The sequence below is a fragment of the Oikopleura dioica genome, chromosome PAR (assembly GCF_907165135.1).
Source record: "Oikopleura dioica chromosome PAR, OKI2018_I68_1.0, whole genome shotgun sequence".
NCBI lineage: Eukaryota > Metazoa > Chordata > Appendicularia > Copelata > Oikopleuridae > Oikopleura > Oikopleura dioica.
Window position 1 is genome coordinate 13,447,322 of NC_137293.1, and position 25,338 is coordinate 13,472,659.

The 25,338-nt window shown below is 42.7% G+C and overlaps 9 protein-coding genes and 1 long non-coding RNA gene across 17 annotated transcripts in view; 2 read left to right on the plus strand and 8 right to left on the minus strand.

Annotated features, from left to right (window-relative positions):
• LOC145703912 (E3 ubiquitin-protein ligase ubr3-like) overlaps window positions 1-25,338 on the plus strand; it is a 40,164-nt gene that overhangs the window by 11,461 nt on the left and 3,365 nt on the right. For 2 of the 6 annotated variants that reach the window (XM_081781310.1, XM_081781315.1), the window contains 11 exons: window positions 44-67; window positions 409-528; window positions 573-929; window positions 973-1,136; window positions 1,181-1,313; window positions 1,358-1,717; window positions 1,764-1,882; window positions 1,926-2,037; window positions 2,136-2,229; window positions 2,330-2,396; window positions 3,182-3,269. In XM_081781310.1, coding sequence (XP_081637436.1) covers window positions 44-67; window positions 409-528; window positions 573-929; window positions 973-1,136; window positions 1,181-1,313; window positions 1,358-1,717; window positions 1,764-1,882; window positions 1,926-2,037; window positions 2,136-2,229; window positions 2,330-2,396; window positions 3,182-3,223 — 1,592 coding nt within the window. In that variant the 3' untranslated portion in view covers window positions 3,224-3,269. Of the gene's footprint in view, window positions 1-43; window positions 68-408; window positions 529-572; window positions 930-972; window positions 1,137-1,180; window positions 1,314-1,357; window positions 1,718-1,763; window positions 1,883-1,925; window positions 2,038-2,135; window positions 2,230-2,329; window positions 2,397-2,884; window positions 2,939-3,181; window positions 3,270-24,911; window positions 25,318-25,338 lie in introns of those variants that run through there. The other 4 variants (XM_081781311.1, XM_081781314.1, XM_081781312.1 and 1 more) reach the window with 4 other exon arrangements.
• On the minus strand, window positions 5,406-7,153 carry LOC145704991 (uncharacterized). The gene is made up of 2 exons (XR_014134537.1): window positions 7,023-7,153; window positions 5,406-5,572 (listed from the first exon to the last, which is right to left on the minus strand). It is a non-coding gene; the product is annotated as an uncharacterized LOC145704991 (long non-coding RNA).
• Window positions 5,830-7,029, plus strand: LOC145704986 (pyrroline-5-carboxylate reductase-like). The gene is made up of 5 exons (XM_081782442.1): window positions 5,830-6,009; window positions 6,055-6,206; window positions 6,246-6,532; window positions 6,575-6,747; window positions 6,844-7,029. Exons 1-5 carry the CDS (start codon window positions 5,937-5,939, stop codon window positions 6,963-6,965), a joined length of 807 nt encoding a protein of 268 aa, XP_081638568.1. The 5' UTR covers window positions 5,830-5,936; the 3' UTR covers window positions 6,966-7,029.
• LOC145701961 (gem-associated protein 2-like) lies at window positions 7,215-8,228 on the minus strand. The gene is made up of 5 exons (XM_081779174.1): window positions 7,982-8,228; window positions 7,764-7,914; window positions 7,635-7,716; window positions 7,411-7,591; window positions 7,215-7,332 (listed from the first exon to the last, which is right to left on the minus strand). Exons 1-5 carry the CDS (start codon window positions 8,218-8,220, stop codon window positions 7,215-7,217), a joined length of 771 nt encoding a protein of 256 aa, XP_081635300.1. The 5' UTR covers window positions 8,221-8,228.
• Window positions 8,236-10,037, minus strand: LOC145704989 (tRNA-dihydrouridine(16/17) synthase [NAD(P)(+)]-like). The gene is given in 8 exon segments (XM_081782444.1): window positions 8,236-8,374; window positions 8,415-8,517; window positions 8,560-8,782; window positions 8,784-9,248; window positions 9,318-9,388; window positions 9,445-9,583; window positions 9,622-9,851; window positions 9,890-10,037. Coding segments are annotated over 8 exon segments (1,467 nt in total). The 5' UTR covers window positions 10,013-10,037; the 3' UTR covers window positions 8,236-8,261.
• LOC145704988 (programmed cell death protein 5-like) lies at window positions 10,052-10,732 on the minus strand. The gene is made up of 3 exons (XM_081782443.1): window positions 10,624-10,732; window positions 10,409-10,582; window positions 10,052-10,362 (listed from the first exon to the last, which is right to left on the minus strand). The coding sequence occupies exons 1-3, from the start codon at window positions 10,678-10,680 to the stop codon at window positions 10,231-10,233; spliced, it is 363 nt and encodes a 120-aa protein (XP_081638569.1). The 5' UTR covers window positions 10,681-10,732; the 3' UTR covers window positions 10,052-10,230.
• LOC145704990 (ATP synthase mitochondrial F1 complex assembly factor 2-like) lies at window positions 10,741-12,848 on the minus strand. The gene is made up of 5 exons (XM_081782445.1): window positions 12,723-12,848; window positions 11,479-11,633; window positions 11,228-11,432; window positions 10,958-11,162; window positions 10,741-10,916 (listed from the first exon to the last, which is right to left on the minus strand). The coding sequence occupies exons 1-5, from the start codon at window positions 12,817-12,819 to the stop codon at window positions 10,748-10,750; spliced, it is 831 nt and encodes a 276-aa protein (XP_081638571.1). The 5' UTR covers window positions 12,820-12,848; the 3' UTR covers window positions 10,741-10,747.
• Window positions 12,993-15,457, minus strand: LOC145704985 (ribose-phosphate pyrophosphokinase 2-like). Its single transcript, XM_081782441.1, has 8 exons — window positions 15,434-15,457; window positions 15,219-15,390; window positions 14,909-15,169; window positions 14,672-14,860; window positions 14,542-14,626; window positions 14,255-14,499; window positions 14,160-14,216; window positions 12,993-13,133 (listed from the first exon to the last, which is right to left on the minus strand). The coding sequence occupies exons 1-7, from the start codon at window positions 15,436-15,438 to the stop codon at window positions 14,187-14,189; spliced, it is 987 nt and encodes a 328-aa protein (XP_081638567.1). The 5' UTR covers window positions 15,439-15,457; the 3' UTR covers window positions 12,993-13,133; window positions 14,160-14,186.
• Window positions 15,844-19,527, minus strand: LOC145703913 (myb-binding protein 1A-like protein). The gene is made up of 7 exons (XM_081781316.1): window positions 19,378-19,527; window positions 17,347-19,333; window positions 16,584-17,305; window positions 16,460-16,542; window positions 16,228-16,418; window positions 16,049-16,184; window positions 15,844-16,004 (listed from the first exon to the last, which is right to left on the minus strand). Exons 1-7 carry the CDS (start codon window positions 19,475-19,477, stop codon window positions 15,933-15,935), a joined length of 3,291 nt encoding a protein of 1,096 aa, XP_081637442.1. The 5' UTR covers window positions 19,478-19,527; the 3' UTR covers window positions 15,844-15,932.
• Window positions 19,555-22,016, minus strand: LOC145703917 (polyubiquitin). Of its 3 annotated transcripts, none has more exons than XM_081781329.1 (4): window positions 21,849-22,016; window positions 21,150-21,387; window positions 20,625-20,842; window positions 19,555-20,554 (listed from the first exon to the last, which is right to left on the minus strand). In XM_081781329.1, exons 1-4 carry the CDS (start codon window positions 21,939-21,941, stop codon window positions 19,730-19,732), a joined length of 1,374 nt encoding a protein of 457 aa, XP_081637455.1. In that variant the 5' UTR covers window positions 21,942-22,016; the 3' UTR covers window positions 19,555-19,729. The 3 variants fall into 3 exon arrangements, with proteins under 3 accessions (XP_081637455.1, XP_081637452.1, XP_081637453.1); XM_081781326.1 differs by having other exon boundaries at window positions 20,625-20,852; window positions 20,932-21,387; XM_081781327.1 differs by lacking the exon at window positions 20,625-20,842 and having other exon boundaries at window positions 20,932-21,387.

Here is a 25,338-nt window from a genome sequence, read left to right on the forward strand (position 1 = left end):
TCCTGAATCTAATAATTATCCTTGACTAACCACTCCTATTTAGCCTCTGATTTTGACCCTACACGAAGTACGTCTTATAGTATAATCATTAGGCTTTAGCAATTCCACGCATGTTTCGTAAAAATTCATCATTATTATCCGTCGAGTTATTCAAAAATTCACTGAAAAGAAAAAATTTTTGGCTTCACGCCACCCTTTTTGTCCCACTTTGTTGTGGTAACAAGCAATTCAAGTCAGCTCTCAATGGATCATCAAGTCCACAAATTTCCATTTCATAATTTTAAATCACCAAAATCGCACTCCGTCACAATTAAAGAGTTATCTTTGTCCACACAAAATCATCAATTACAAGTCATTGTAAAACCACACAACCATAAATCCAATCTCTCTCTTTACATTCATATTTAGCTCAATCCGCTTCTCTTGTCATTCCCGAAGTCACCATTGGCCACGATGGTCTCGAATACTCCTGCGAAGTCCACTGGGGAGGAACCTACGGTGAACAGAACGTCGAGCTCACTGTCTACCGTAAGAAACACTTTTTTAATAACAGTACATTACTCAATCTCTAGAAAACGCCCAAGCCGTCGAACTCGCTACCATTGAGGACGTCCTTGAAGGCCGAGACCAACGAATTGGAAATGAAACTATCCCTGCTCAGGAGAGCTACGATGTCGCCGAGTGCGTTGTCCGATCCGTCTACCCAGAGCCCGCCACCGTCACCTTCCTCTTGAACGGCGTTGAGCACGCTGTTGATGCCGCCGATGTCACCCCTAACGGTGATGGAACCTTTGATGCCTCCGCCACTCTTACTCTTGCCCCTGAGGGCCAGTTCGATGGTGCTGAAGTTTCTTGCATCTCTGTCGCTGCCCCCACTGCCGTCACTGTTGAAAACGATGAAGAGTCTACTTTCGCTGTCGAAGTCTTCTGTAAGTCAGCCAAACCCACAGCGTATTTTGATTCTCATTTTAGACTACACCAATGAGGCTAGCATTGAAGTCACCGGTGGCGCTACTGCTATCTCCGATGAAGACTACTACGTTATCGAGGGCAACAGCTACCAGGTGTCCTGCCAGGCTAACGGAAACCCCGCTCCACTTGTTCAAATCCGAAGTCTTGATGGAACCGTCATCTCCGTAAGATCGAACTTTTAGTAGCTCATTTAAAATGTAAATTTAAGGAGGAAGACGCCATTGTCGCTGCCCGAAATGAGAAGGTCCAGCTTACTTGTGAAGCTTCCAATAACAGCCCCGCTAACGAAACTTTCACTGCTGGTCTGGCTATCTCCGATGTTGCCTCCGTCGATGTTTACTGTGAGTTGAATTCTTATTTTTAAATGAATCTAACGCATCCATAGACATTGATGCCCCCGCCGCCGGTACCGATGATGAAGCTGAATACGACAAGGAATACCGAAAGTCCTGTTCTGCCAGTGGAAACCCAGCTCCAAAGATTCAGTGGACTCGAGCTGGCTCTAGCACTGTTATCTCCGAGAAAGACCTCGTCCTTGGCAAGGTTACCTATAACGATGAAGCTGAATACACCTGCACTGCTACCAACACTGCCGGTTCCCAGTCTGACTCCTTCGAACTCAGCGTTGATGGCCCATGCGTTGTCCGAACTGAAGAGCCTGTTGCCGGCACCTCTGGCGAAGGCGAGCACGCCAGTTTGAGCATCATGTGCGTTGTTGCTGGCCCACGTGAGAATGCCTGCAAAAGTAAGACAAGCATTGAAGTGATTGATCACTTACAACCTAATTTTAGTCAGCTGGCAAGGACCAGTCGGTCTTGAGGAAACTTTCGCTCAGAGCGAGCAGCTTCCTAAGGAAAATGGATCTCTTCTCCTCTTCAGCAACCTCGTCAAGCTCAGCGAACCAACTGAGGTAAAATTGATCAATTTAAGCGAATATCTTATGATTAACTTAGTTCACTTGCTCCGCCAGCAACTCTTACGGAGTTCGAACTGCAGTCGCTCAAGTCAACGCTGATCACGAACCAGCCTGCTGCCAACCATCCCGAAACGCATCCCTCGGAACTGGTAAGTTATTAAAATCGGATTTCTAGTAAATTTAAAAATATCGCCTCGGGACTTGGTCTGGCGCTGTTCCAATATTCTAACCACAAAATTTCTTTCAGGTGCCATCGTTGGTATCGTTATTGCTATTCCCGCCATTCTCATCATCGTCGGCGCCGCTGTGTTCTTCTGCCGCAAGCAGCAACAGGATAAGGAGTAAGTATAAACAGAAGACGTGCTAGCGCGGTTTTACGCCAAGCTGTCCGCATGAGATTTTCGTGTGTCGTTTTGTGTGTGATCTAACAACTGTTTGTAGTGATACTTGCGTTGAAGAGGGTGATGATGCGGCTGATGCCGAGAAACAGCCGCTTCAAGCTTCTGAAGTAAGTAAAGAGTCAAGTCCGAAAGTAGACTCTGGTGCTATCTTGTAAATTCTGGTGATAAAGGGACATTTATGGCTAGCTGTCGCGATAAAAGAGAACTAAATTGTGTATAGTTTGATCAGCTAACTCTTCTGCGGGAGCATTAAAGTAAGATTTGAAAATCATCAACAAATCGCATGAGTTTCATTCTTTTTCTTCACTAGTATGGAATTCAATACCCTCAATTTTGCTAATTATGTTTTTCTTTGAAGATCGCCTGTGGTTAATTACACAGTATTCGAACCACATCCATCTTGTGAATCACTGTGGCCGACCGACAGGCCTTCCCATGGGAGCGCCTTTCAGCGTCACCAGGCCTGGGGTCCACATTCGCGATTGCCCTAGAATCAGACTCTTGAAACTTTTGAACCCTAGACAAAGTCCTTGTCGAGCCTGTGGCCATCATCGACAGACTCGTCCCGCAGACTTTTGCTAAACTAACTTTATAGAGCTCATATGGCCGAATTAGACACCACTAAATTTCACAGCAAACTTCTCCCGTGGTAATTGTCAAATTCCTACTACTCGTAGACAATCTGTAGTCCAGTTATAGTCCAGTATTGTCGTAGCCCTTTCAACCCCTAAATTGCTTCAACATGCTTCGCCATGTTAGCACTAGAAGGGCAGTTTAAAATCAAGCATGTTTGTTTTACTACTTTTTAATACAATCAACCAAGACATTTGAGTTCAGGCTCATCTGATCTTTCTATCCGTTCAATGATCAAAAAATAACATTATCTTTTTAGCCAGATGGAGAGGGAGGGGATGCTGGAGACGACGCAGTCTAATGCCTAAACTCTGTGCCCTGTCGCCACCTGCTGTTGCAAAACAAAACATGGACAATCAACACCTATATTTCCCCATACCCTCCTGATATCCAGTAATATCCTCATCCACACACCCAATACGGACAATCTTTAATCCATTTATCTCCTCACCCCTCTGTTGTGTCAAACAGCCGGTTAAAAAACTCGCCTATTTAAGTATAAAGCGTTTACAAAAGTTCTTCTAATTGAAAAATTACCAAACCGGAAATCGTTCAATCCGGTTTACCCCTCCTGCTTAGATAAACTATTTTCCCCGTACTATGTATAAAAACCTTCCTCCTCTCTTCTCCTAATTCTCGACCATTTTTGTATAAATGTGAGCCCCTGCTTTTCCTACCATTTCGTTTTGAAGGATTTCATTCCTAGACAATGTCTAGCAGACACGATTTGCTGCGGTAGTAGCTCATTGTGCCAAGCAATTTTAAATAAAAAGATTAATAACATTATTATTGGCCAGTTTACCTAGTGGATCATTCTGTTCTACTTCAACACAACAAAATACTGTACTGCTACCAGTAAGCTAGCGATGGCTAAACGTAGCGCGCCCTTTCTAAGGGCCTTAGCCTTTTATTGTTACCTCGAAAAATTTTGCCCACCGTTTAGCCAAAATCTTAGAAAAACGAAATTTAGGCACACTCATAGTCTTCACCTATAGCACGGCCAACATTCCACTATGATAATATGTATTATTATACAGAGGCCAATTTTCAAACAAACTACAACAACAAACGAGACTACCAAATTGTTGCTTGAACGAAACAATAAACATTGAAAATGTTAATAAAAACGACTTGTCTTTTCCTTTCATTCAGCAGGGTAAAGGCACGCATCAAATATTTTGACTCCCTTGTTTCATAAATCGGATCAATTAAAGTTTCATGTCCGAGACTCCCCCTAAACGGGTTAGTGTCAAGAATTGCAAAACAGAATTTTCCGCTTTAGTTTGGCGCCTTGGCATCACGCCAAATGCCCTTTTGAGCTACGAGGTGCTGCTTTTACGCCACTTGGCGAAATTACTTAGCCAACTAGAACAGACCCTTTTGGTGAATGAGTGGCTTTCATGCAGCTGCTTTCAAGAGCCCCAAAATGGTTATTGTCACTTGCATAAAGATACACAAATTCCAGAAATAATAATATTGACAGCCCGAAAGCCGGGCAAAAGAAGAGCATCGAATGTCAAAAAGTGACATCTCAAGCATTTCAAAGCATAATCTCGACGTTTTTCGATGTCTGAGCTTCTTCTAGTCCAAAGATTATAAATTTAACTCGGCATTCTTATTTTGTTCACAATGAAATTCCATAAGCTTGAGTCAAGTAAAACCAAGCAGCTCCAAAAAAGGCCTTTTGTGGTGACATTATCACCGTGCAAATCGACCGCCGAAGCACTCAAGCTCTAAGTGTGAGCAGTTTATGCACGCAGGTATTGTTATCGTTACTAAGTGACCACTAGTTATTTTTTGTTACATATACACCTGCATCAAAAATGCAGCCTCAAGTAGCAAAACAAAATTAAAGCTCACTTCGTTGAATAATAGATTCAGGACAAACAAAGTCGAGCTGTTCTCGTGGAAAAATCCGATCACGAATGAAAATGCTCCTCTCTATCTCAATTAAGTCTTATCACAGCTTATTTAGTAAACAACGCAAAACTGCTCCCTTTTTGTAGATAAGAATAAGCTTTTGTCACCAAGCTCACGATAATATGCGCGGCTAAAACCCCCTCCTTCCGCCACATGTGAATTCATATCCGATCCACGCGCCGTCAATTCAATTCACTTTGTTTTATTTTGGGTAGAATTATGCCCCGTTCCGTGAAATTTTTGGCACATGGTCAACCCTTTTTCGCACCGCGGCATAGAGCCTTCCTGTCTGGGAGATTTTACGAATATAAGAAGGGATATTTAATTAGCATAGAAATCGCTCTAATTAAACTTCAAGCAATCTTTTTGCAAAGGAAAGATGAGCCGAGTCCATGGGCGCAGGGTGTATCGGATAGCGTGGGAAAATGCGCTAGAATTGGAGGCAAGCCAGCAAGCTACTATTTCGAATCAGCATATTTAGTAAACTAAAGCTTATTGATCCCCGGAAAGAAAATTGCTCGTCAAATGTTCTTCCCAGCTTTATCAGATGCAAAGAAGGCGTTCAATTTCATGTAAATATATTTATAAAAGGTAAACGTTCATGTGTTTTTCAGTGAAAGGCAGTCTAGTCAGATAAATCCTTCTGATCAAAGAAGTTAGAAATTAGTAAAATGATGAAGTTGAGGCCTGTGATTTCTTCTTTTCGGGCGTCGGCTTCACCATTTTGAATCTAAAATGGAAACATTACCATAAATACAAAAACTTGTGATAAAATGCGGTTGACACCCAGTCTACATTTTAGCAATTTAGACAAGTCTTATTTTTTATTAGAAGCTACTTTTTTGATTGCAAAAAGGGAAATTTCCTAGTCCATCGAACCATAATAAATGCACGCGTGAGACTTAGCTAAGACTAGTGATAAACTCTACCAATTACGTAAAAAGACCGCTGTGTACTCTTGAACACCGTCGACGTCTTTTGCAGAGCAAGTCTCAAGTCTAAGGGCCTAAAGCTCATTCGGATTTTTGACCAAATCGTGATCGTACCCTCCGCCAAAATTTCGCAAAAAACGACCTTTAACTTTTTTAAACAAAATGAGAGCTTTCAAGTGGGGAGTCCTTGGAGGCGGACAAATGGGATACGCTATCAAGAGTGGAGCTGTGAAAGGTACATTTGATTAATAATTACCAGAATTTGATAACAAAAATTAAGCTGGGGTGATTAGAGGATCAGATGTAATTGTAAGCGATCCTGTCTTCGAAAAAGAAAGCTACGAGGCTAAATGGAAGAGCTTCGGAGCCAAATGTAAAGAAGATAATAAAGAAGTAATTGAAAATGCAAAATTCATCCTTTTATCTGTCAAGGTATATTTCAAATCTGAACTTTCAAAAATAATATTTCAGCCGCAAATTCTTCCCGAAATTGCAAACGAGCTCTCCAAACTTCAAGAGGATCAAACAGTCATTTCTGTTATTGCTGGGCAGAAACTTGACAAACTTGAAAGTTTATGTGGAAAAGCAAAAGTTGTCCGTGTTATGGTCAACACGGCATGTTCAATCGGACATGGAGCCGCCGCTCTTTGCGCAAACGAAGCTGTCACGAAAGAAGACTTTCAAGAAATTCAAGAGTTGTTCAATGCTACAAATGGAGCAGTAGATATCCTGCCAGAAAAAGGATTTGATGCATTCACGTAAATATCAAAATTGAAAAACGACATAAAATCGTTCTTTAGAGCTCTTTCTGGTTCAGGAATTGCCTACGTTTACATGATGGCGGAAGCAATGGCTGACGCAGGAGTTCACGGAGGTTTATCGCGAGACTACGCTACAAAAGTCGCAGTTCAAACCATCCTTGGCGCGGCTCAGATGGCCGCTCAGACAGAAAAACATCCAGCCGTTTTAAAAGGTACTAAAATGTCTCAAAATTCAAGAAAATATGGGTGCGATAAAAACTTTCAATTGGCTCTTATCTACGAGACCCGCGGAAATCACAATCTTTCAGATGCGGTAACATCTCCAGGTGGCTGCACAATGGCCGGCGTGCGGACACTCGAAAAACTTGGCTACCGAAGTTCCATAATTGAGGCCATTATCGCCACTCAAGAAAGATGTCAAAACTTTTAACAGAAAACTGCTACACTTTCTAACTTGCTTGAAACAATTAAAATAAAGATAACTCACAATTTGATAGCGGACTTTTCGGCAATTTCTGCAGATTCCTCGTATTCGTGACGCAACAGCTGGTTCATAAGGAGTTTGCTGGATGCATAGAACTGCAAAGATCCATTCAGCTAGATCGACTTGAAGAGCTTTTTGACGTTTTTAACAAATTATGGAGATACTTGCACCTCGGGAGATTACTAAGTGCTAGAACTAAGCAGATAATGAACGCGTCCCTTGGTTCGCTTGGATGAGCTCGGCGAAGAGATCAAACAGACCGCTTATTTGATGTGACGTGAGCCGCAGTACTACTCGAAGCACCGGCGGCATTCTTTTTCGCGGATTTACATATCATTCTTTGTCTTGTTTATATGTACTCATCTAATCAAAGCATAATTGAAAATCCTAGCCATGGTCAAGCTTGTCAATATCAACAATGCGATCTGCGAACTCAAGATTTTCTTCGAGCTGCTTCGCGCTTTCTTCAGAATCACCCTCTTCCTGGTTTACCCCGCTTCGCCCTTCGAAGTCAACGTATGGAACGCGCTTGCCAAAGATAATTTTCTGCCACGCTTCAAAATCATATGGCTCTTAACATGCTTGAGTGGGGCTAAATATGATGAACGAGCGAACCTGGTAGTGGGAAAATGGGCAAGCGAGGGCGTTTCTTTGACTCCCGACGGATCGATTTCAGTTTTCCTGCATGAGTGCCCACCTGAATCACGAAAAGTCCGTTCACCGAAAAAATATTCAAGAAAATACCTTGAGCCGGACATTAGTAAACAACCGCAAACGGTCGGCTTTCCATGCCTTCGATGGGAGGTATTTTGGGTCGACTTTATCATCCTTCATGAAATTCACTGCGGAAATATAACTTGATGATGATAGCTGCTTGAATGTTAGATCCTTCCTGTCTTGTTAGTGGTTCAATAAGCGAATGAGTTTATAAAATAGGATAAAAAAGATCCGTTCAACCAGTTTCTAGTTTTTTCGATGGACTAATAGGTATTTGCGCCTTATCTGCTCTCGTGAAATCCGGCTCGTTGCGTGCCTCAAGTATCACTGATTTCAAGTAGTCCTCTGCTGTTTCCATCCCTGCGCTAGGATCGAATTCTTCAAGCTCCTTTTCCTCAAATTGAACAAATGGAATTTGCCCTGGTATTTGATCGGGTTTTTCTGCCGGCGTTTCGCCGCTGTTCAACTTTATTCTTTCAGACATTCTAAGCAGTAAACAAATCAGTGAAGATGCTTTACACTTGTTTATGCAGCGCTTTCGACTTGAACAGCTTCTCTCAGTTTTCGTTCTTTCAAATGAGCTTCTCGCGATGCTTTGCCGTAAATTCTGTGACCGGGGCAATCTGTATCGTCGTACTCTAACAAAAGTATAAATCCCGCTTCCCCTTTCGGAGTTACCTAATCGTTTCCTACAACAGGCTTTGCAAAATAAAAATCCACATTTTAAACCGCGCGGATTTCCAGGGCACTTGACGCACATCTCGTATTTTGGCTTCACTCCCTAAATCGTTATATTTCTCCCGCGATTTAAAATTATTCTCACCTCTTTTGCCATTTTCTCTTGAAACTTCGCTTTTTTCTGTTCTTTATGTTTCTTTCTTTTCAAATTTTCCTCGATCATGCCCGAGTTACGCTTTCTTGAGTTTTGTTCTGTTGTTTCCGAAGGCTTCGGTCGAACGTAAGGCTTGCATCTCCAATAAGGTAGCTTCAACAAGTCGTCCATAACTTTTGGCGAGTCGAAGTCCGTATTTTCGTCTAACTTCTCAAGTCTTTTTAGCTTCTTCTGCTACACTTCCGATTTCTTCGAAGTCATTTGCTTGTGCAAGTTTATCTCTGAGATCTCGGTGCTCTTCTTGCTGAAACACGTGATGTAGAATTTTGAAGATATGGCCTCGAATACAGCTCAACGCTGGTAACTTGTATTTTCTAGCGATTTCGATGTATTCTGTCGCTATTTTCCAAGCTGGCGGAGAAATACCAGAGAAAAGAGCTGGATTGTAAAGGTTTCCTTCTGCCGTCATAATTCCATCAACTCCTGTTTGTTCGATACAGTCTAGCGCGTGTTGCAAGCACTGTATGTTTCCATTTGCGATAACAGGAACTCTTAAGGCGTCTTTTACTTTTTTGATGATTTGCCAGTCAGCAAGGCCAGTGTTTGGTCCTCGTTGATCTCGAGTGCGCCCGTGGATTGTCAGCAAACTTACGCCAGCGTTTTCGAGCATTTTCGCATATCTTTCGAGGGTTGATAATATTTTTGTAACGTCAGTATATTCGTAAATTTAATTATATTTTGAGCCTAGCCTCAATGTGATAGATTCATCCTCAAATTTTCTAATCTTCGCTGTGATTCTTACTTTCGCGACTTTTCGGGCCTATAATATCGGGCTTATCAAAGCTCAGCCGTTAAATCATAATTAGCAAGTTTTACCTCTTCAATCATCTTTCTAATATTGGACCAGTCTTCCATCATGTGCGCCCCGTAATGGCCCCGCTTGGCGATCATCTGAGGACAGCCGAGATTCAAATCAACCGCGTCGCAACGATCTTCCACCATTTTTGCAGCTGTACTACTCTTGATTAACTTCCGTAAATAGCTTTCAAATACCTGAAGGCATTGACATCATTCGCGCAAAACTGGACGAACAAAGGCCTGTCGAACTCTGGAGAGCCCTGTTCAAGATCTCCGGTATCGGGAAAATTCTCACGGCGATAAGTCGCGTCTTTTATGTAATTAGCTGCGTGGAACATCGGAGTATAACATAGTTCCGAGCTATAGCGTCGACTCAGGACTCGCCACGGAAGTTCTGATGCATCAACCATTGGTGCAACAACAAACTGAGACTGTAAATTTCCAATTTATCAGTATTTCTTACCTTAGGCGATTTTAAAACGTCCTTGAACCAAGTCCAAGTGTCTCTAATATGATCTTCCATGTCAAAATTAGGAGGCCCTTCCGAGCTCTCCCAGTCTGTCTGATAACTTTCATATTTTTCCATTCTGAAAAATCTTTAATAAAATTGAGCCAAGAGACCAAATCATTGAACAGCTAATTTAGAACATGAACAAGCTACTTTGTGAATTTGAACTGAAGTAAAAACAATAAATATAATAGGGAAATTGTCAATTTGGCTAGTCAGAAAGAAAGGGATTATTACGAGAATGCATTCTGGTGTGTATCTATTAGTCTTCAGGCTTTGAGAGTAGGAAGTTAGATCTAATAATCGGAATCGGAGTCGTCAGAGTCCATGACTCTTCGGCGCTCAAACTTGACGGTTGTCTTTTGCTGAGTAGATGCGATTTGGTTGAGAATGTCACCAAGTGAGCTCTCGTTCAGCTTTGACTGAATCTATGGAAGACAAATTATCTCAAATGTATCCAAATCAAGAAGAAACCTTTCCAGATCTAGCCATTTGCATGAGCATAGCTTCAGTTTGCTTTGCCTTCTGTGGGTTGACAAGAGCGACGTTGTTGAGTCGAGCTCGAGCGGATTGATCAAGAATCTGACCAAGCATGGAATTGGTCATGTCTTCCATCTGCTGTCGCTTCTGCTGATCCTGGGCTCCTCCCTTTTGACTGTTTAAAAAGTACTATCTTAATCGTTTTGCACCTGAAGTTGGGCCATTCGCTGTCGTCGGATCTCATCAAGGGCGGCGTCGTTTGACATTTTTTAAAACTCAAGCTCTAAATTTATTCAAATCAAAAAGCGCCTATAATTATATAAATTAAAAATTCTAGAGAGTGTAGTCAGAGATAAGTTTTGGATCGGAGTCGATGTCCTCAACAGAGAATCGAATAAATAATGCTTGAGCAGCAACTTTAGCGCGAATGTCACATTCTTCCACGGTGTGGTGGTACTCAACTGTACCCCATGTTTCTTTCTGGTACTCATTTTCGAGGCGACTATTAAAAAATAAGAGTTCGAAGCAAGTTTATGATTGCACCTGAGACGGACACATTCTTCAATAGACAGCTTTCGCTCAATAACCATTAAACTTAGCATCATCGATTTCAAAGCAAGACACATTTTCTCGAGAGCGATTAAAACTCCAACATCGTAACTGTTCAGATGGTTCTGGAGATTCTTGTAAGCTTCGTCAGGGACGGTTGGGAGGCGGAAACCCTTTGCAACTTCGAGCTTTTTAGAGTTTCAAGTTTGTTTCTTTCTGGAATTCAATCGAGACAGCATTTTTAGAACTTTTCCTTGGTTCTGAAGCGCTCCTCAAACCACTCTTGAACTGGTGTCCATTCTTTATCCTGCGCTTCAACGAGGTTTATTGCTGGAGTACCATCAAGCGAATCTGCATCTGTGGAAGGCGAACGGAACAGGCAAGTGTCTGTTTGCAAATATTTCAGCAAGCCTTCAATGAGCTCTCCTTTATCCGTTGTTTCTCGAAGTTCAGACTCCGCGTAGCAAAGCTAGACAAATCAGTTTGATCTATTATCCAGTGGCATTAGTACTTACCTGTGTCATGTAAAGTGAATGTTTTTTAATCTTTGCGAGATTACGCTCTTCTTGGCCAGCCCATTCTAGCGCTACGATTTCTGCCAAATCGCGTGATTTTATCTTGAGAACCTGAGACGTTCGAGGCACTCTTAGTTTCCGCCCATCAATCAAAACTACAAACAGGGTTGCCCAACCGGATCGGAATCCGATCGGAAATTCGATCCGATCGGAATCGGATCGGTAATTGGTCGGACGAGGCAATGAAAATTTGGTCATGTCCGATCGGTTAAATCGGTTTCGATCGGTAAAATCGGATCCGATAATCCGATCGGAAAATGGGTAAAAAAGTCGGATTCATTCATTCAAAAGCCACTAAAATCCGTGACTTAGGCTTAAAATACACTTATAAAAAGTAATATTTGTGTAAATTCACCAATTTTTAGGCATGTTTTTCTTAAAAAAGAGCTTAATTACGTCCTTTAAAACCTTCGTCACGGTGATTTAGTGTTAGATTGAGAATGTCAACCATTGAAATGGTTGTTTTTGCGAACGCCATTTCAAATGGCCCATTTGTTACTTCGTTTCTAGGAAATTCTAGCGCCGAGGCGGCTTTTATGAAAGCTCTTTCAGGACCCTTATATGTTTTGTACAAATGTTGCGGATCCAAGCCCCGAAAACCCAAAATTATCCATAAATTTTCACGGAAATAAGAGGTAAAATGGTTAGAAGGGCGTTTGTAGCGAAAGAACTTGATATTTCCGAGTTTTTTCTTCATATTCAGTAGTCTAAATTGAAATTTTAACTTGAAAATTTTCGAATATTTTTCCGATCGGAAAATTGTCCGATCGGACATGAACTTTAATCGGAATCCGAAAAATCCGATCGGAATCGGTAATCGGATCGGTAATCGGTCGGATTGGACGAGGTCCGAATCGGATCGGATCGGAATCGGATCGCCAAGACCAAGATTTTTTGTCCGATTGGGCAACCCTGACTACAAACTTGGTCAAAATGCTATAAAAATTGAAGGGAAAACAATAATGATGATAATCGGTTCTATCGTTAATAAAATAATATTCTGTAATGATCAAGATAACTTAATCCGTAACTAAAGGAGTTCGGAGTGATATTATCGTGCTTAAACCTATTTTACAATATTTAAACCTCGTAGAGAGGTATTCTTCAAAAATCTAAATATCAGCTATTTCTAGCAGGTGATTAATAAATGTTAGATTCTTGCTGAGATCAGCCTTAGTACCTGCCTTCAAATCCTTCATGATTTTCCGAGAGAGCCACACTTTTATAAGTCACATTCCTGACACTGCTCGTCCTCAACGCTCTATTCAGAGATCTCAACATTCTGCAAAAATGATCACTCGGGATTTTAAACACGTCACGCGTTAATGTATTCAGACCATTCAATAAACTTTCAGATATAAATCTTCCTCTACGGAGATTTGTGAGCGATAATATCGGAGTGCAACAGTATTTTAGATATTATATGAACTTTCGAAAACTTTCTTTCATCGTTTTAAAATGAGTTTAAAACACCTTTTTTGAAACTGACTGAAATGCAACGTTGGGTTTCGTATGGATCTAAGCTGGGTAAAGCAGTGGGGAAAGTTGGACAGATGAGTCATTGGATTAATTTGTAAATTCTAGTAATGGCCAAGGTCTAGGTCTAGGATCTGGGGTGACCGGAGGTGATCTGAAATGAGTCGCCGAAAATGAATCACCGAAAGATGTGATAGAGCTCCGCGGATCACCTAAACGAGGTGATCGGAGCCGATCACCCGCCTGAATTTTTGGTGATTTAGGTGATCGAGATCACCTCTGACTGGTGATCCAAACATTTTCGATCACCAAAGTCGTGTGATTATGGTCAGGGCAGAAGTGGATATTTTGATGTCAAATCACTCTTTTGACCACTCTTTATTTGAAATTTAAAGAGATAATCTCCATTTCACTTTCTACTACCATGAAAAGGGCTCGCCCCGGGAAAGAAATACGCTTCAACCCTCTTATCCGACTCAGTAATACTTTGTATTTACTTACTTACTCTTTACTTTGGGTCCATTAGTTACTAACGGTAAGGGTTCTGAATTTTCGGAAAATCAAAAAGGAACTAATTTCTTTAAATGAAAGGATTAACTTCTCAATACACGGGGCCGGTAAAACCGACCACAGTGACTTATGCCCTCAATTAATTCGAAGGGTGTTAATCCGTTTGACCCAATTTTTGCAATGTGCGAATTTTCGTGAAATTTCTCAAGAAAGATGGCGTTTTGCACCAGATTTCTCTCGCGGTCTCTATCGAAAAATCGAAAGGTTTTAGAATGATTTAACTGATGTCAAACCACAAGGGAAGATAACAATTATGAATGAAAGCTTTCTGATACTTGAAGCGACTTTTTGTCGGAAGAAATAAATAACTTTATGAAAAAACTTATTAAGTTTTTTGTTAAACAAAAAATGAATAAAAAAGTAAATTAAAAAACTTCATTAACCGAAATTCGACGTAGGAGATCCGATCACCCCAATTTGGTGATCGAAGAACTCCCAAAAATTGATTTGGTGATCGGGACTCGATCACCTTTTTGGGGTGATCCGAGAAACCCGATCACATCTTTTGGTGATTCATTTCTGGCGACTCATTTCAGATCACCTCCTGTCACCCCAGATCCTAGACCTAGGCCAAGGTTCTTATCAGTTGCCTTCTTGTCTTCTTAGAACGCGTGGGAGAAGAGATACGAGACCTGAAAACTTTGAAAATCGTAGTTATTCGGAAACTTACCGATTCGCCATTGTGGGTTCTCCGAATCGTCTCCGCCAAGATCCCAGATATATCAATAATCTTGATCTTGGACGAGAGTTTCATGTTCTTCTCTTGTGGCATCGAGTTCGTCACAGCGATGAACTTAATTTTCGACGAGTTGATTTTCTCAATCGCGTCCCTCGAGAATATTCCGTGGGTGACGATGGCGTACACTTCAGTCGCACCAGATTCGATCAGCTTATCGGCAGCCATTTTCAATGTTCCTAAAAGGAAATTTATCCTTGATTTTAAAAGCCGTTACTGACCACAAGTGTCAGCCATATCGTCAAGAAGTATAGCAGGTCGGCCTTGGACATCGCCCACAAGCACCATGTTTGCAACTTCATTTGCCTTTTGTAACAAATAGTAACGAAGCAAACGTCAATGAAAAAGTACCTTCTTTCGTTCTTTGTGAATCAACGCAAAGTCTGTATTGAGCTTATCAGCAAGAGATGTAACTCGCTTGGCTCCACCAGCATCGGGAGAAACAATCACACAATTCTCAAACTGAGGCACGTTTTCTCTGATCCAGAGTTCAACACGCGGCTCAGCATAGAGATTATCCACGGGCAGATCGAAGAATCCCTGTCAAAAGAAGACAGTCAGATGCTTTATTTCAAGAGTGAAAATAACCTGAATTTGTGAAGCATGTAAATCCATAGTGATTATGTGATCAGCTCCACTCGTGGTGAGCTGATTCGCAACGAGCTTTGCAGTGATGGGAGCTCGAGACTTGTCCTTTTTGTCTTGTCTTGCGTATGGGAAGTTGGGGATGAGAGCTGTCACGCGCTGAGCAGAGGCGATTTTGCAGGCGTTGATCATAATTAACAGCTCCATCAGATGGTCGTTTATGGAGGCTTTGATCCCATTGCTTCCATCGCTGCAACATCCTGTCTACCAGACAAACGAATTAACCAACCGGGATAGGTGGTTACAAAGATACCTGAACAATAAAGACATCTTCCCCTCGCACGGACTCTTGAATCTCAACATTTGTTTCCCCGTTGGCAAACTTGGTGCATTTTGCCTTTCCGACTGGGATCTGAAGCCTCCTGCAAATTTCTTGAACGAGCTCTGGGTGGGAGGAGCCTCCAAACACTTTAATGTTAGACATTCTAAAAGAAATTTGTTCTCAAATCAAACAAAATGAAAAGGAACCTCATCTTCGTGATCTATGGTCTCGGTGGTAAGATTGAGGTAGAAAAGGGACAAAAAAATTTTCGATAAACCTCTCAATCGAAAGGAAAAGTGTTCTACCCGCGGCGACATGCAAGAATGCGGTTCACCACCTCCGCCTCGACGTAATTGGTCACCCAAAAGAGGAAGGGGCTCTACTCCAGTAGGGTTTGCGTAATTCTCATGCTAATGAGTTCTCTCTTGTTCGTGCTTGACCTTAAAAAACTTTTCGTATTCCAAGGAGATTTTGAACAAATAAAAATTGGCGTAGGTGTGGCCTTTTTACAACACCTTTATTGCATAATTAAAACGCCTAAATTCAAAAGTGGGTCAAGAAAACTTATGGAACCTGATTAGACTGGTCCTTAGAAGATCAACCGGTTGATTGAAAACATTCATTTCACAATAGAATTAGGGGAGTTTATTGACATTCGTTTATGCATTCGGCTTATAGAATTTCTTCTTCTTCTTCGCAGGCTTTTCATTTGACTCTGAAATGCCTCTTTCTCTTTTTTTCTTTCTGCTTCCATTCTTTCTTCTCGACCCACTCACCCTAGAATCTCTATTTGACTCTGGCGATTTCTCGTTTTGAGTTACCTTTTCCATCTTCTCCTTTTTGATAGCTTCGAACTTGGCCTTTCGAGCTTCATCTCTCGCGATTTTATTCTGAATTCTAGCCTCTGTCTGTTTCTTCTTCTCTGCGATCTTTTCTGCTTTCGTCTTTTCCGTAAAGCTAAAAACGCAATAAGACGACGCTCCGAATAACGCAAACGAACCTAGGATCAATCTTCGCGACGAACATATCGACTTGCGTCCTAACTTTGCCGAATCCCTTCACTGACTTGATCTCCTCGATCTCAAGAACTTGAAGAACATTGTCTCGGATGTTCGTCACTTCCTTGAATTTCTCAGAGCGTTTGTTCATCACTTTCAGGAGCTCTGCTACGAGATCGATCTGTCTCTCGGCCTTTAAACGTTGTCAAACCAAGGTTTGGAAGCAAATCATACCTTCAGTTCGTGTTTGGAGCCTTCAGATTTAGCCACGATGTCTGAGATCGTCTCTGTGATAGTTTCAAGAATCTCACCAGTCGCTAAAAATCGATTTATCGAAATATTTGCCGGAAAAGACAACCTGATGCATATGCTTTCGTGACTAGCTCGATGGCAGACGCCTTTTTGTAAACATTCGGAGCATCGGTGAAGTACTTCTTCGTCAGAGGGATCATCAATCGAATGAGTTCTGGGAATCGTTCCGTGACATCCTGAAGGAACTTCAGTGGCGTGTGTGTCGTTTTCTTCGCGAAGTGGCCGTCGATCATTGTCTGCAAGCATTTCGTTAGCTCTTCTTCGCAGTTGTTGAAACGCTCTCTCAGGCATTTAAAAACGAAGAAGATGACGTTTTGCACGAGAGAAACGTACTCGATTCCATTGTAGGTTTTGATATCGGAGGCGAGGCGATCTAAGATGTCGAGGACAGCTTCTTGATCGTACGTTTTGCAGATTTTCTTCTTTGAGTTACAGAAATTAGATGTGAGGAGTTTTGTTGCTTTCTTTGAGATCTCAGATGGCGTTCTAGTTTTTGCGCAATTGAGAAGAGGGGTCATGAAGACGAGAGACTTCTCCTCGCCACTATTTCTGGTTAGATAGGCGTCGGCGAGGTCCATCACTCGAAGGGTAAAGTTGCGCTTTTGAAGCTGAATTGCGGCAGCGTCACGCTTCTTCGATGTCATTGACTTGAAGGCTGCCCCGATGGCGTCGTCCATAGCCATCATCTGCTCGTCTGTCATCTCGTCTTCATCTTCGGAGTCATCTTCGGAGGCAGCAGCATCGCCCATTGCTGCTTTTAACCGTGACCTTAAGCAACTGATAAAAAATTTAAAAGGACAAAAGGTTACCTCAGGTGGTTGATCTGGTCTTCCTCTTCTTCGTCAACATCGGAAGCAGACGAAACACCTTCATCGTCGCTCTCCAAGTCATCCTCTTCTTCTTCGTCTTCACCTTCGCTTTCGCTGTCTGACTCCTTCTCTTGGCTACTCGACTCGGCCTTTTCTTGACTACTCTCCTCCGACATGTCTTCAACTCCGTCGTCGTCCTCGGAGTCTTCATTCTCGTCTTCAACTTCCAAAGCGCTGGTGGCAGGATTGATAGCGTCTGCGACTAGCTGAAGCGCGGACAAACTGCAGTTATTCATCAGTTGGCGGAAGCAGCCAAGAACCATCGTTCTGTTTTTGCCCGACTCGGAAACAAGCAGACTCAACAGAATCTCAACGATTGCTTCTTCGTCGACTTGATCGTTTTTGATCAACTCCATCAGATCGTTGAGCATGATTACATTATCCTCCCTGTTCTCCACAAAGATAGAAAGCGCACACTCACAGGTGAGGGACGAGAGGACTTTGCTGTACTTGTGCTTCTGAATCACAGACTTTAGCTCAATCATGGTCTTCCAGGTGTCTTCTGTAGCTTCGGACAATTCCAAATTAGTTGAGACTCCCTTTTGCTTCATCAACTTATCCATAAAGTCGACTGCTTTCATTGACAAGCCGTGGTCAGCGCCAGAAACAACAGCGTTTATCAAAACTTGTGTAGCTTCCCGAAGCTCGTCTGGCTTGAAATCTTCTCGGGAGGCCTTTAGTTCAGGAATATCGCACTTTTTCGATAGTTTCCCGACATTGAAGAAGGCGATCACAATCAATGTGCGGACAATGTACCAAAGAGACTCATGATCGAGCGATGTCTTGATGAATATATTGAGATTTTGCACCAGCCACTTGCGCATTGCAGACGGGTCCCCAAGATCAATCTCGAACATGTCATCTTTGCCCTTGTTGAAGGCATTAACGAACCACTTTGCGAACCAGATGTGGTTCTTGGACGATAAATTTTTGATAACAGCCATGCAGAATTGTTTTGTTAGAGGGGTGAATTTGAGGAGGCTCATGAAAATAACTCGCTGCTTCTCGGCGTCTGAGGATTTGACAAGGTCGCCAATAGTTTTCACAAAAGCTTCAGCCTGGTGAAACAGGAATCGTTCTGAGTGAATAAGCGAATTGCGGGCTAGTCTGCACGCTTCCCCGGACAAAAGCGGCACTAGTTGCTCGGTCGATTTGGTAGAAATCACGGCGTAATTCAACAATTCCATCGTTACGTATTTCTTCTCCCACGGTAGTTTTTGTGATTCTTTTTCGTAATGATCCCAGAAGTCAGCGAACGAGGATGAAGCGAGTGCCTCGTCGCAAATTAATTTGATAATTGGATGGGTCTTTGGATGTCTGGAGGTCGCTCCATGGAGAATCACCTTGAGCTTTTCGAATGCTTTCTTTGGCTTGTCTTCCGGCATGATTTCTTTTGAGCCCCAAAAGACACGGAAGTCGTCTGGCGTTATAAGCGAGCGTTTTTGAATCTTGAATAGAACATAAGCGAGATCTGCATTCGTGGTAAGATCTGGTCCAACTCTTGTTAGATGCTCAGCAATTTCGGAAGAGAACTCCTCCATATTTTCTGCCGTTTCAATCAGCTCAACAATAACTTGACATACGAGCTGGCGAAGATATGGTCGTTTGACGAGGATTTTAAACAGCTGACTGAGAACTTCGAGTCTATGTTCGCCTGTAGCTCGACCAGATTTGATAATAGCTGCCATACAAAAGCATCGGCCAAGGGCGAGGCCTTTGAAGTTGTCAGGATCAGTTTTATCAGCCAGTGTCGTTCTCATAAATTCGATGACCTCAGCGGTGTCGATTTCTGGCACCTCTGAGAGGATGGCTGTAAGGCCAAGACAAAATCCAGGTCGAGACCAGCCTTTATTGGCAGAAAGACCTTTTATCAAACGCTCAAATGAATATTTGACATCATGAGCGACTTTTTCGTTCTCCGAAGCGCCTAAGAAAGGGTAAGGAGGAACCTTACTAAAACTAGAGAGCTACCTGCGAGACCGGTACAGAGGCCTGTGGCGGCTTTGACTCGCTTGGACTGATCACCAATCGTGAGCTCCGGGAAGAGCCCGATTAAACCGACTTCTGCCATTGTCTTAACTTATTGCAATCAGTAACCAGCTGTGACCACAGATCTAGGAGTGAAATAAACGAGAATAACACGGAAGATTAGAATGAGCCGAAATATTTATTAATAAAACTTGAGACACAGTAGCCACCTTGGGCGACTATTGGAACTATGATTTTTTCAATTTGAAAGAAGAAACAACGAAACGTGGTATTGCAGAATGGGGAATAACAGGGCAGAAATGTGTTTCAATACATGTAAAACGAGCGAAGCCAGTTATTGTCCACCACGGAGTCGAAGGACGAGGTGGAGAGTGGACTCCTTCTGGATATTGTAGTCCGAAAGAGTGCGCCCATCTTCGAGCTGCTTGCCGGCGAAGATGAGACGCTGCTGGTCTGGGGGAATGCCTTCCTTATCTTGGATCTTGGCCTTCACGTTCTCAATGGTGTCGGAGGCCTCGACCTCGAGGGTGATGGTTTTGCCGGTGAGGGTCTTGACAAAGATTTGCATACCACCACGGAGTCGGAGGACGAGATGGAGGGTCGACTCTTTCTGAATGTTGTAATCTGAGAGAGTGCGGCCATCCTCGAGCTGCTTGCCAGCAAAGATGAGACGCTGCTGGTCTGGAGGGATGCCTTCTTTGTCTTGGATCTTGGCTTTGACATTTTCAATGGTGTCAGAGGCCTCGACCTCGAGGGTGATGGTCTTGCCGGTCAATGTTTTCACAAAGATCTGCATACCACCACGGAGACGGAGAACCAAGTGGAGGGTAGACTCCTTCTGGATGTTGTAGTCGGACAAGGTGCGACCATCTTCGAGCTGCTTGCCAGCGAAGATGAGTCGCTGCTGGTCTGGTGGAATACCTTCCTTGTCCTGGATTTTCGCCTTGACATTTTCGATGGTGTCGGAGGCTTCGACCTCGAGGGTGATGGTCTTGCCAGTCAAGGTCTTGACGAAAATCTGCATACCACCTCGGAGACGCAAGACGAGATGCAAAGTAGACTCCTTCTGGATGTTGTAGTCGGAGAGGGTTCGGCCATCTTCAAGTTGCTTACCAGCGAAGATGAGTCGCTGCTGGTCTGGGGGAATGCCCTCCTTGTCCTACGAGAATACAGTGATTATCTGCGATTACGTAACAAGGGAAATGACTCCTCGTTGATTTCGGGCTTACCTGGATCTTAGCTTTGACATTTTCAATAGTGTCAGAAGCTTCGACTTCGAGGGTAATGGTCTTTCCAGTCAATGTCTTGACGAAGATTTGCATACCACCTCGAAGTCGGAGGACAAGATGGAGAGTGGATTCCTTTTGAATGTTGTAGTCGGAGAGGGTTCGGCCGTCCTCGAGCTGCTTACCGGCGAAGATAAGTCGCTGCTGGTCTGGGGGAATACCTTCCTTGTCCTAAAGGGATGAGTTAAAAACGGGTTTCAATTATTGATCCAAAGAGAACAGGTCTATTTTTTGAAAGATCGATATTTACCTGGATCTTCGCTTTAACGTTCTCGATGGTATCAGAAGCTTCAACTTCGAGGGTGATGGTTTTTCCCGTCAAAGTTTTAACGAAGATCTGCATACCACCTCGGAGTCGCAGGACGAGATGAAGGGTGGACTCCTTTTGGATGTTGTAGTCGGAGAGGGTTCGGCCATCCTCGAGCTGCTTGCCGGCGAAGATCAATCGCTGCTGGTCTGGTGGGATACCTTCCTTGTCCTGGATCTTGGCCTTGACGTTCTCGATGGTGTCAGAGGCTTCGACCTCAAGAGTGATGGTCTTGCCGGTGAGGGTCTTGACGAAGATCTGCATACCACCTCGGAGTCGGAGAACGAGATGGAGGGTCGATTCCTTCTGGATGTTGTAATCAGAAAGGGTTCGGCCGTCTTCAAGCTGCTTGCCAGCAAAGATGAGTCGCTGCTGGTCTGGGGGAATTCCCTCCTTGTCCTAAAACAACAATTTAATGCATTGACCTTTCGAGTTCGAAAATACCAAAAAATGTCGTTCTAGATACGAATTGTTTATATTGCGAGGAGCACTGTGAAAGTATCGGGGAAGTGGTGGATTATTGATTTGTAGGAAGAATAGGGCGGTTTTGAAATTGAATTCATGACTCGACAGAATACAAATAAGCGTCTTTCAAAAGGGCCTTTCAAAATTAACGATCTATCGATGCGTTTCAGCCGAGAATTCATTAAATTTCAATCTCGGTCAACTATGAAAGAGTCAGAACGAAACTGACTGTAAGAAAGTTGCATTTCGCACAAATTTACGTTGTTTCATTATTGATTATGATCTGAATGTCTTCTTACAAAACAATTTATAGCTATCACTTTATAATATTTTGTGACCTATGAAGTAAGGTATATAAAATGATTGCTCCTTTATCAAAACAATGCAGAACTAACCTGGATCTTCGCCTTGACGTTTTCGATGGTATCGGAAGCCTCGACTTCGAGGGTGATGGTCTTGCCCGTGAGGGTCTTAACGAAAATTTGCATTTCTCGGTTTTTGGTTTTTTCGGTTGCGTCGCGTCGAGCAAAACACAAAGTGAATCCGACTCGGGCGGAGCGCTCCTCTTTATCCGTTTCTCCAGGGGCCTCCGCCAATCAGCGCGCGACTTGGCGCCACCCGCCCACGCAAATCGGGACTGTCTCGCAGCATCCAGAAAAGTCGTCGACCATCGATCCGAAAGTGATTGTGTGAATTCATAGCAACTTCAGAGCAGCTGACTGTAAATCTCAATTTTTCATCAGAAATTAATAATTTTTCAAACTTCATTTAAAAATCCAACGATTTTGGGGCGTGGCTGGTTGTTTTCGAAACCAAGGTTATTCGCGTTCTTTGTTCAACTTTTTTTTTTATTTTCAAAGCTGTGACTTCTTTCTTATATTCAACGAATTTGACTTTTTTTATTGGTTTTTTGGCACTGGAAAGATGTTTCTTTAGGGACAATTTCCTGGAAAATTGCCAGTTTGCCGGCGACGTGGCCAACCATCCGTAAAGACAATACTTAGTCAGCTTGAGATAATGGCGAAAATTTTCGCGAAAGGTGGCCAGGGTCGACATCTTTCTGTTGCCGAAAACACGAAAATGTGAATTTTGAAAAGGTCATTTTCTTGGCTCGAAGGAAGCATCCTTGATAAATCTTTTCCATTCACAGGATCGCCAGCGTCTGCCTAACGTAAGAATCCTTCAGTGAAAGACTGCATCAACTGTCTTACAGACAGAAATCTAAATGAAATAATTTCGAGAACGGGTAGATTCAAGTCTATTTCGAGCTATTCAGTTCAGAAGTCTCGTATCGATTTTTGATGATTTTCCATTTTCCCAAGAGAGAGCAGACTTATCACGAGAATAGATTATTGACCTGTCCCAAGGAGAGTGTATTTGACTGTCTTTTTCCATGCCGTATTTGCGCAAATATGCGAAAGACAAGTTCGATTCCCAAAAAAGGAAAATGAATATTTTCATTCTTCGTTTTTTTTTCATTTTATTGCTCATAAAACAAATTAATTTTGAAACTAATCATGGTTTGCATCATTAATTGTTTAGGAAACTTCTGAGTCAGATTCTGATTTCTCCCTTTGTCATCAAAATACAAAAGATTTTGCTAGAACCTGCTCGAAAGATATTCTGAATAAGAAAGTTTCTTTCAGAGAAGAAAAATTTCGATTTTGAAAAATGACGGAAGGAATGAGGCCAAATTTCGATGTTGACTGGGAGACGCTTTCCGAGCTGGATAAGAAATCGTTGATAGCACTTGTTAGCTCGGCTGAATTTGAAGTAAGAAGGGGAAACGAGCTTGCGATTAAATATATCAAATTGGAAGGAAAAGGGCTTTTAAGGGTTATGAAGAATTATCATTCTTCCCTAGAAAAATACAGTAGTTTTTACGATTTTTAAAGTAGCTATAAGAATGGCATTTTCCAAAGCCAAATAATAGCCGTCTGTGCGGTAATGCGAGCAATCGACAACCCAGACGACGAAATCCAGGAGCCCTGTCGTCGACTCTGTTTTGAAGCATTCCAGCACCTTTCCCCTGCTGATAAAATCCGAGCGACCGGAGAAATGCAGAAAATGTACCAAAACGGCCTTTCCGCCAAGCATTTCCGTTTTTTAATTTGCGAAACATTCGACGGAATGCGCACAGAAGGATGCAGAAAAACGCTTATGAAGCTGCTTTTTACCGATGTTGGAGTTCAGGCTTGCAAGGCGCTAAAAAGTTACAAAGCGCCTTCAGAAAGGGATTTGAACGAATTGGTCATTAATGCCAAGGATAATGCGATTCATATCATGAGAACTATCGAACTTGCAGCGAACTACGAAGAAACTCAGAAGTTCGCTAGAGATACGATCCTCGATGCGATCCACTTATTCTCCAGGGATGTTCTTGCGATTCTAAGTTGTCTAGGGCAGGTTCTTTCGGATTCGATTTGGTTTCTTTTCAGTAAAATGAGTTGCCGTCATATAATTGAACCCCTTCAAAGAAATGATGGGAAGCTTACCGTACATAATTGTTGGAACGTGTATTCCGATTCTCCGCGATTACCAGAAAGAATATGAGGAAGCTGGATACACGATGCTGGTTTATGGCGGATTTCTGAAACTCTACACGAGATATTACGTCAACTCGGGCGACAAATTGCCAGTTTGGTATTTTGAGCAACTCGCAAGAAGGAAAATTGGTGAAAAATCTCTCAAAAAAAAAAGAATTAGTCTGATAAATCATTTTTTACCAAAAAAAAAAGTTGTGGGGATGAATCCTTTTTCTTACAGACCTGCACTCTGCTGATGACCGAACGGCCTGAAATCGAGGATCGTCTCCGTAACGATACATCGCTTATGCGCGTCATTGATAAAAATTCATCTGTGGACAAAATGCAAGACCTGATCATGGACTGTCTCCGGGCAATTCTTGACAACTCTCTTCTCACACAAGATTGCTTCGCCTTTTGGTTTCCTGTTTCTTATGCTCATAAGTTGGTTGTAAACGCGGACGATCCATCGAAAAAGACTCGGGAGCGCGCTTTGAAAACGATTCTCGCGACGGCAAAACACAACGATTCGCTCGAATTCTACAAAGGCGTCAACAACTTCAACCAAATCTGGTCCGGCCCAGGATTCACAGACATACGGGAACAAATATGCCAGCGATTTGCGGCGCTCCCTTCGTTCGAGAAAATCTACGGGAAGGAAATCGCGAAGGTTTGGCGTGGAAGCATCGAGCGTTCGATTCCCGATCCTCGTGTCGCTACTGATTACGATTTCATCTGTTGATAAAAGTGCAAGTTTTGTTTCCATATTTCTGCCAGCAGCTGCCTCTGAGCTCCTTTTATTTTTATTCGGATATCTTCAGTTAACTTCTCTGATTCATTTATCGAAAAAAATCAAGTCTATTTATTCTAATGATAACACGATCCCACAAAAAATAGAACCATCTTCGTTTTCATCCAATTTTTCTTGTCCAGAATGATTTTATGAAAAATGGTGAATGTCCATCGGAAACCGATCCACTCGTTCGGCGAACGCTACAAGGCTATCGGCCAGGAGATCGCCTCGGCACTCGATCCCACTCGGAACATCGATGCGCAAACTATCGAGGTTCTCAAACGAAACATAGGCGGCGATCAATCCTTTGAAAGATGGCAGGACAAAATGAAAAGCTATCACAATAGCGGCGCGACGTCATGTGGCAAAATATGGGGCTCAGAGTATATCGCTTACAGGTGTCGAACGTGTGCCTTTAACTCGTGCATGTCGCTCTGCGCGCCTTGTTTTGAGGCGGGAGACCACGAGGGCCACGATTTCAACATGTTCAAGTCAGGTGCTGGGGGAGCATGTGACTGTGGCGATACCAACGTTATGTGTGAAAAGGTACAGCTACTAACAATGTTC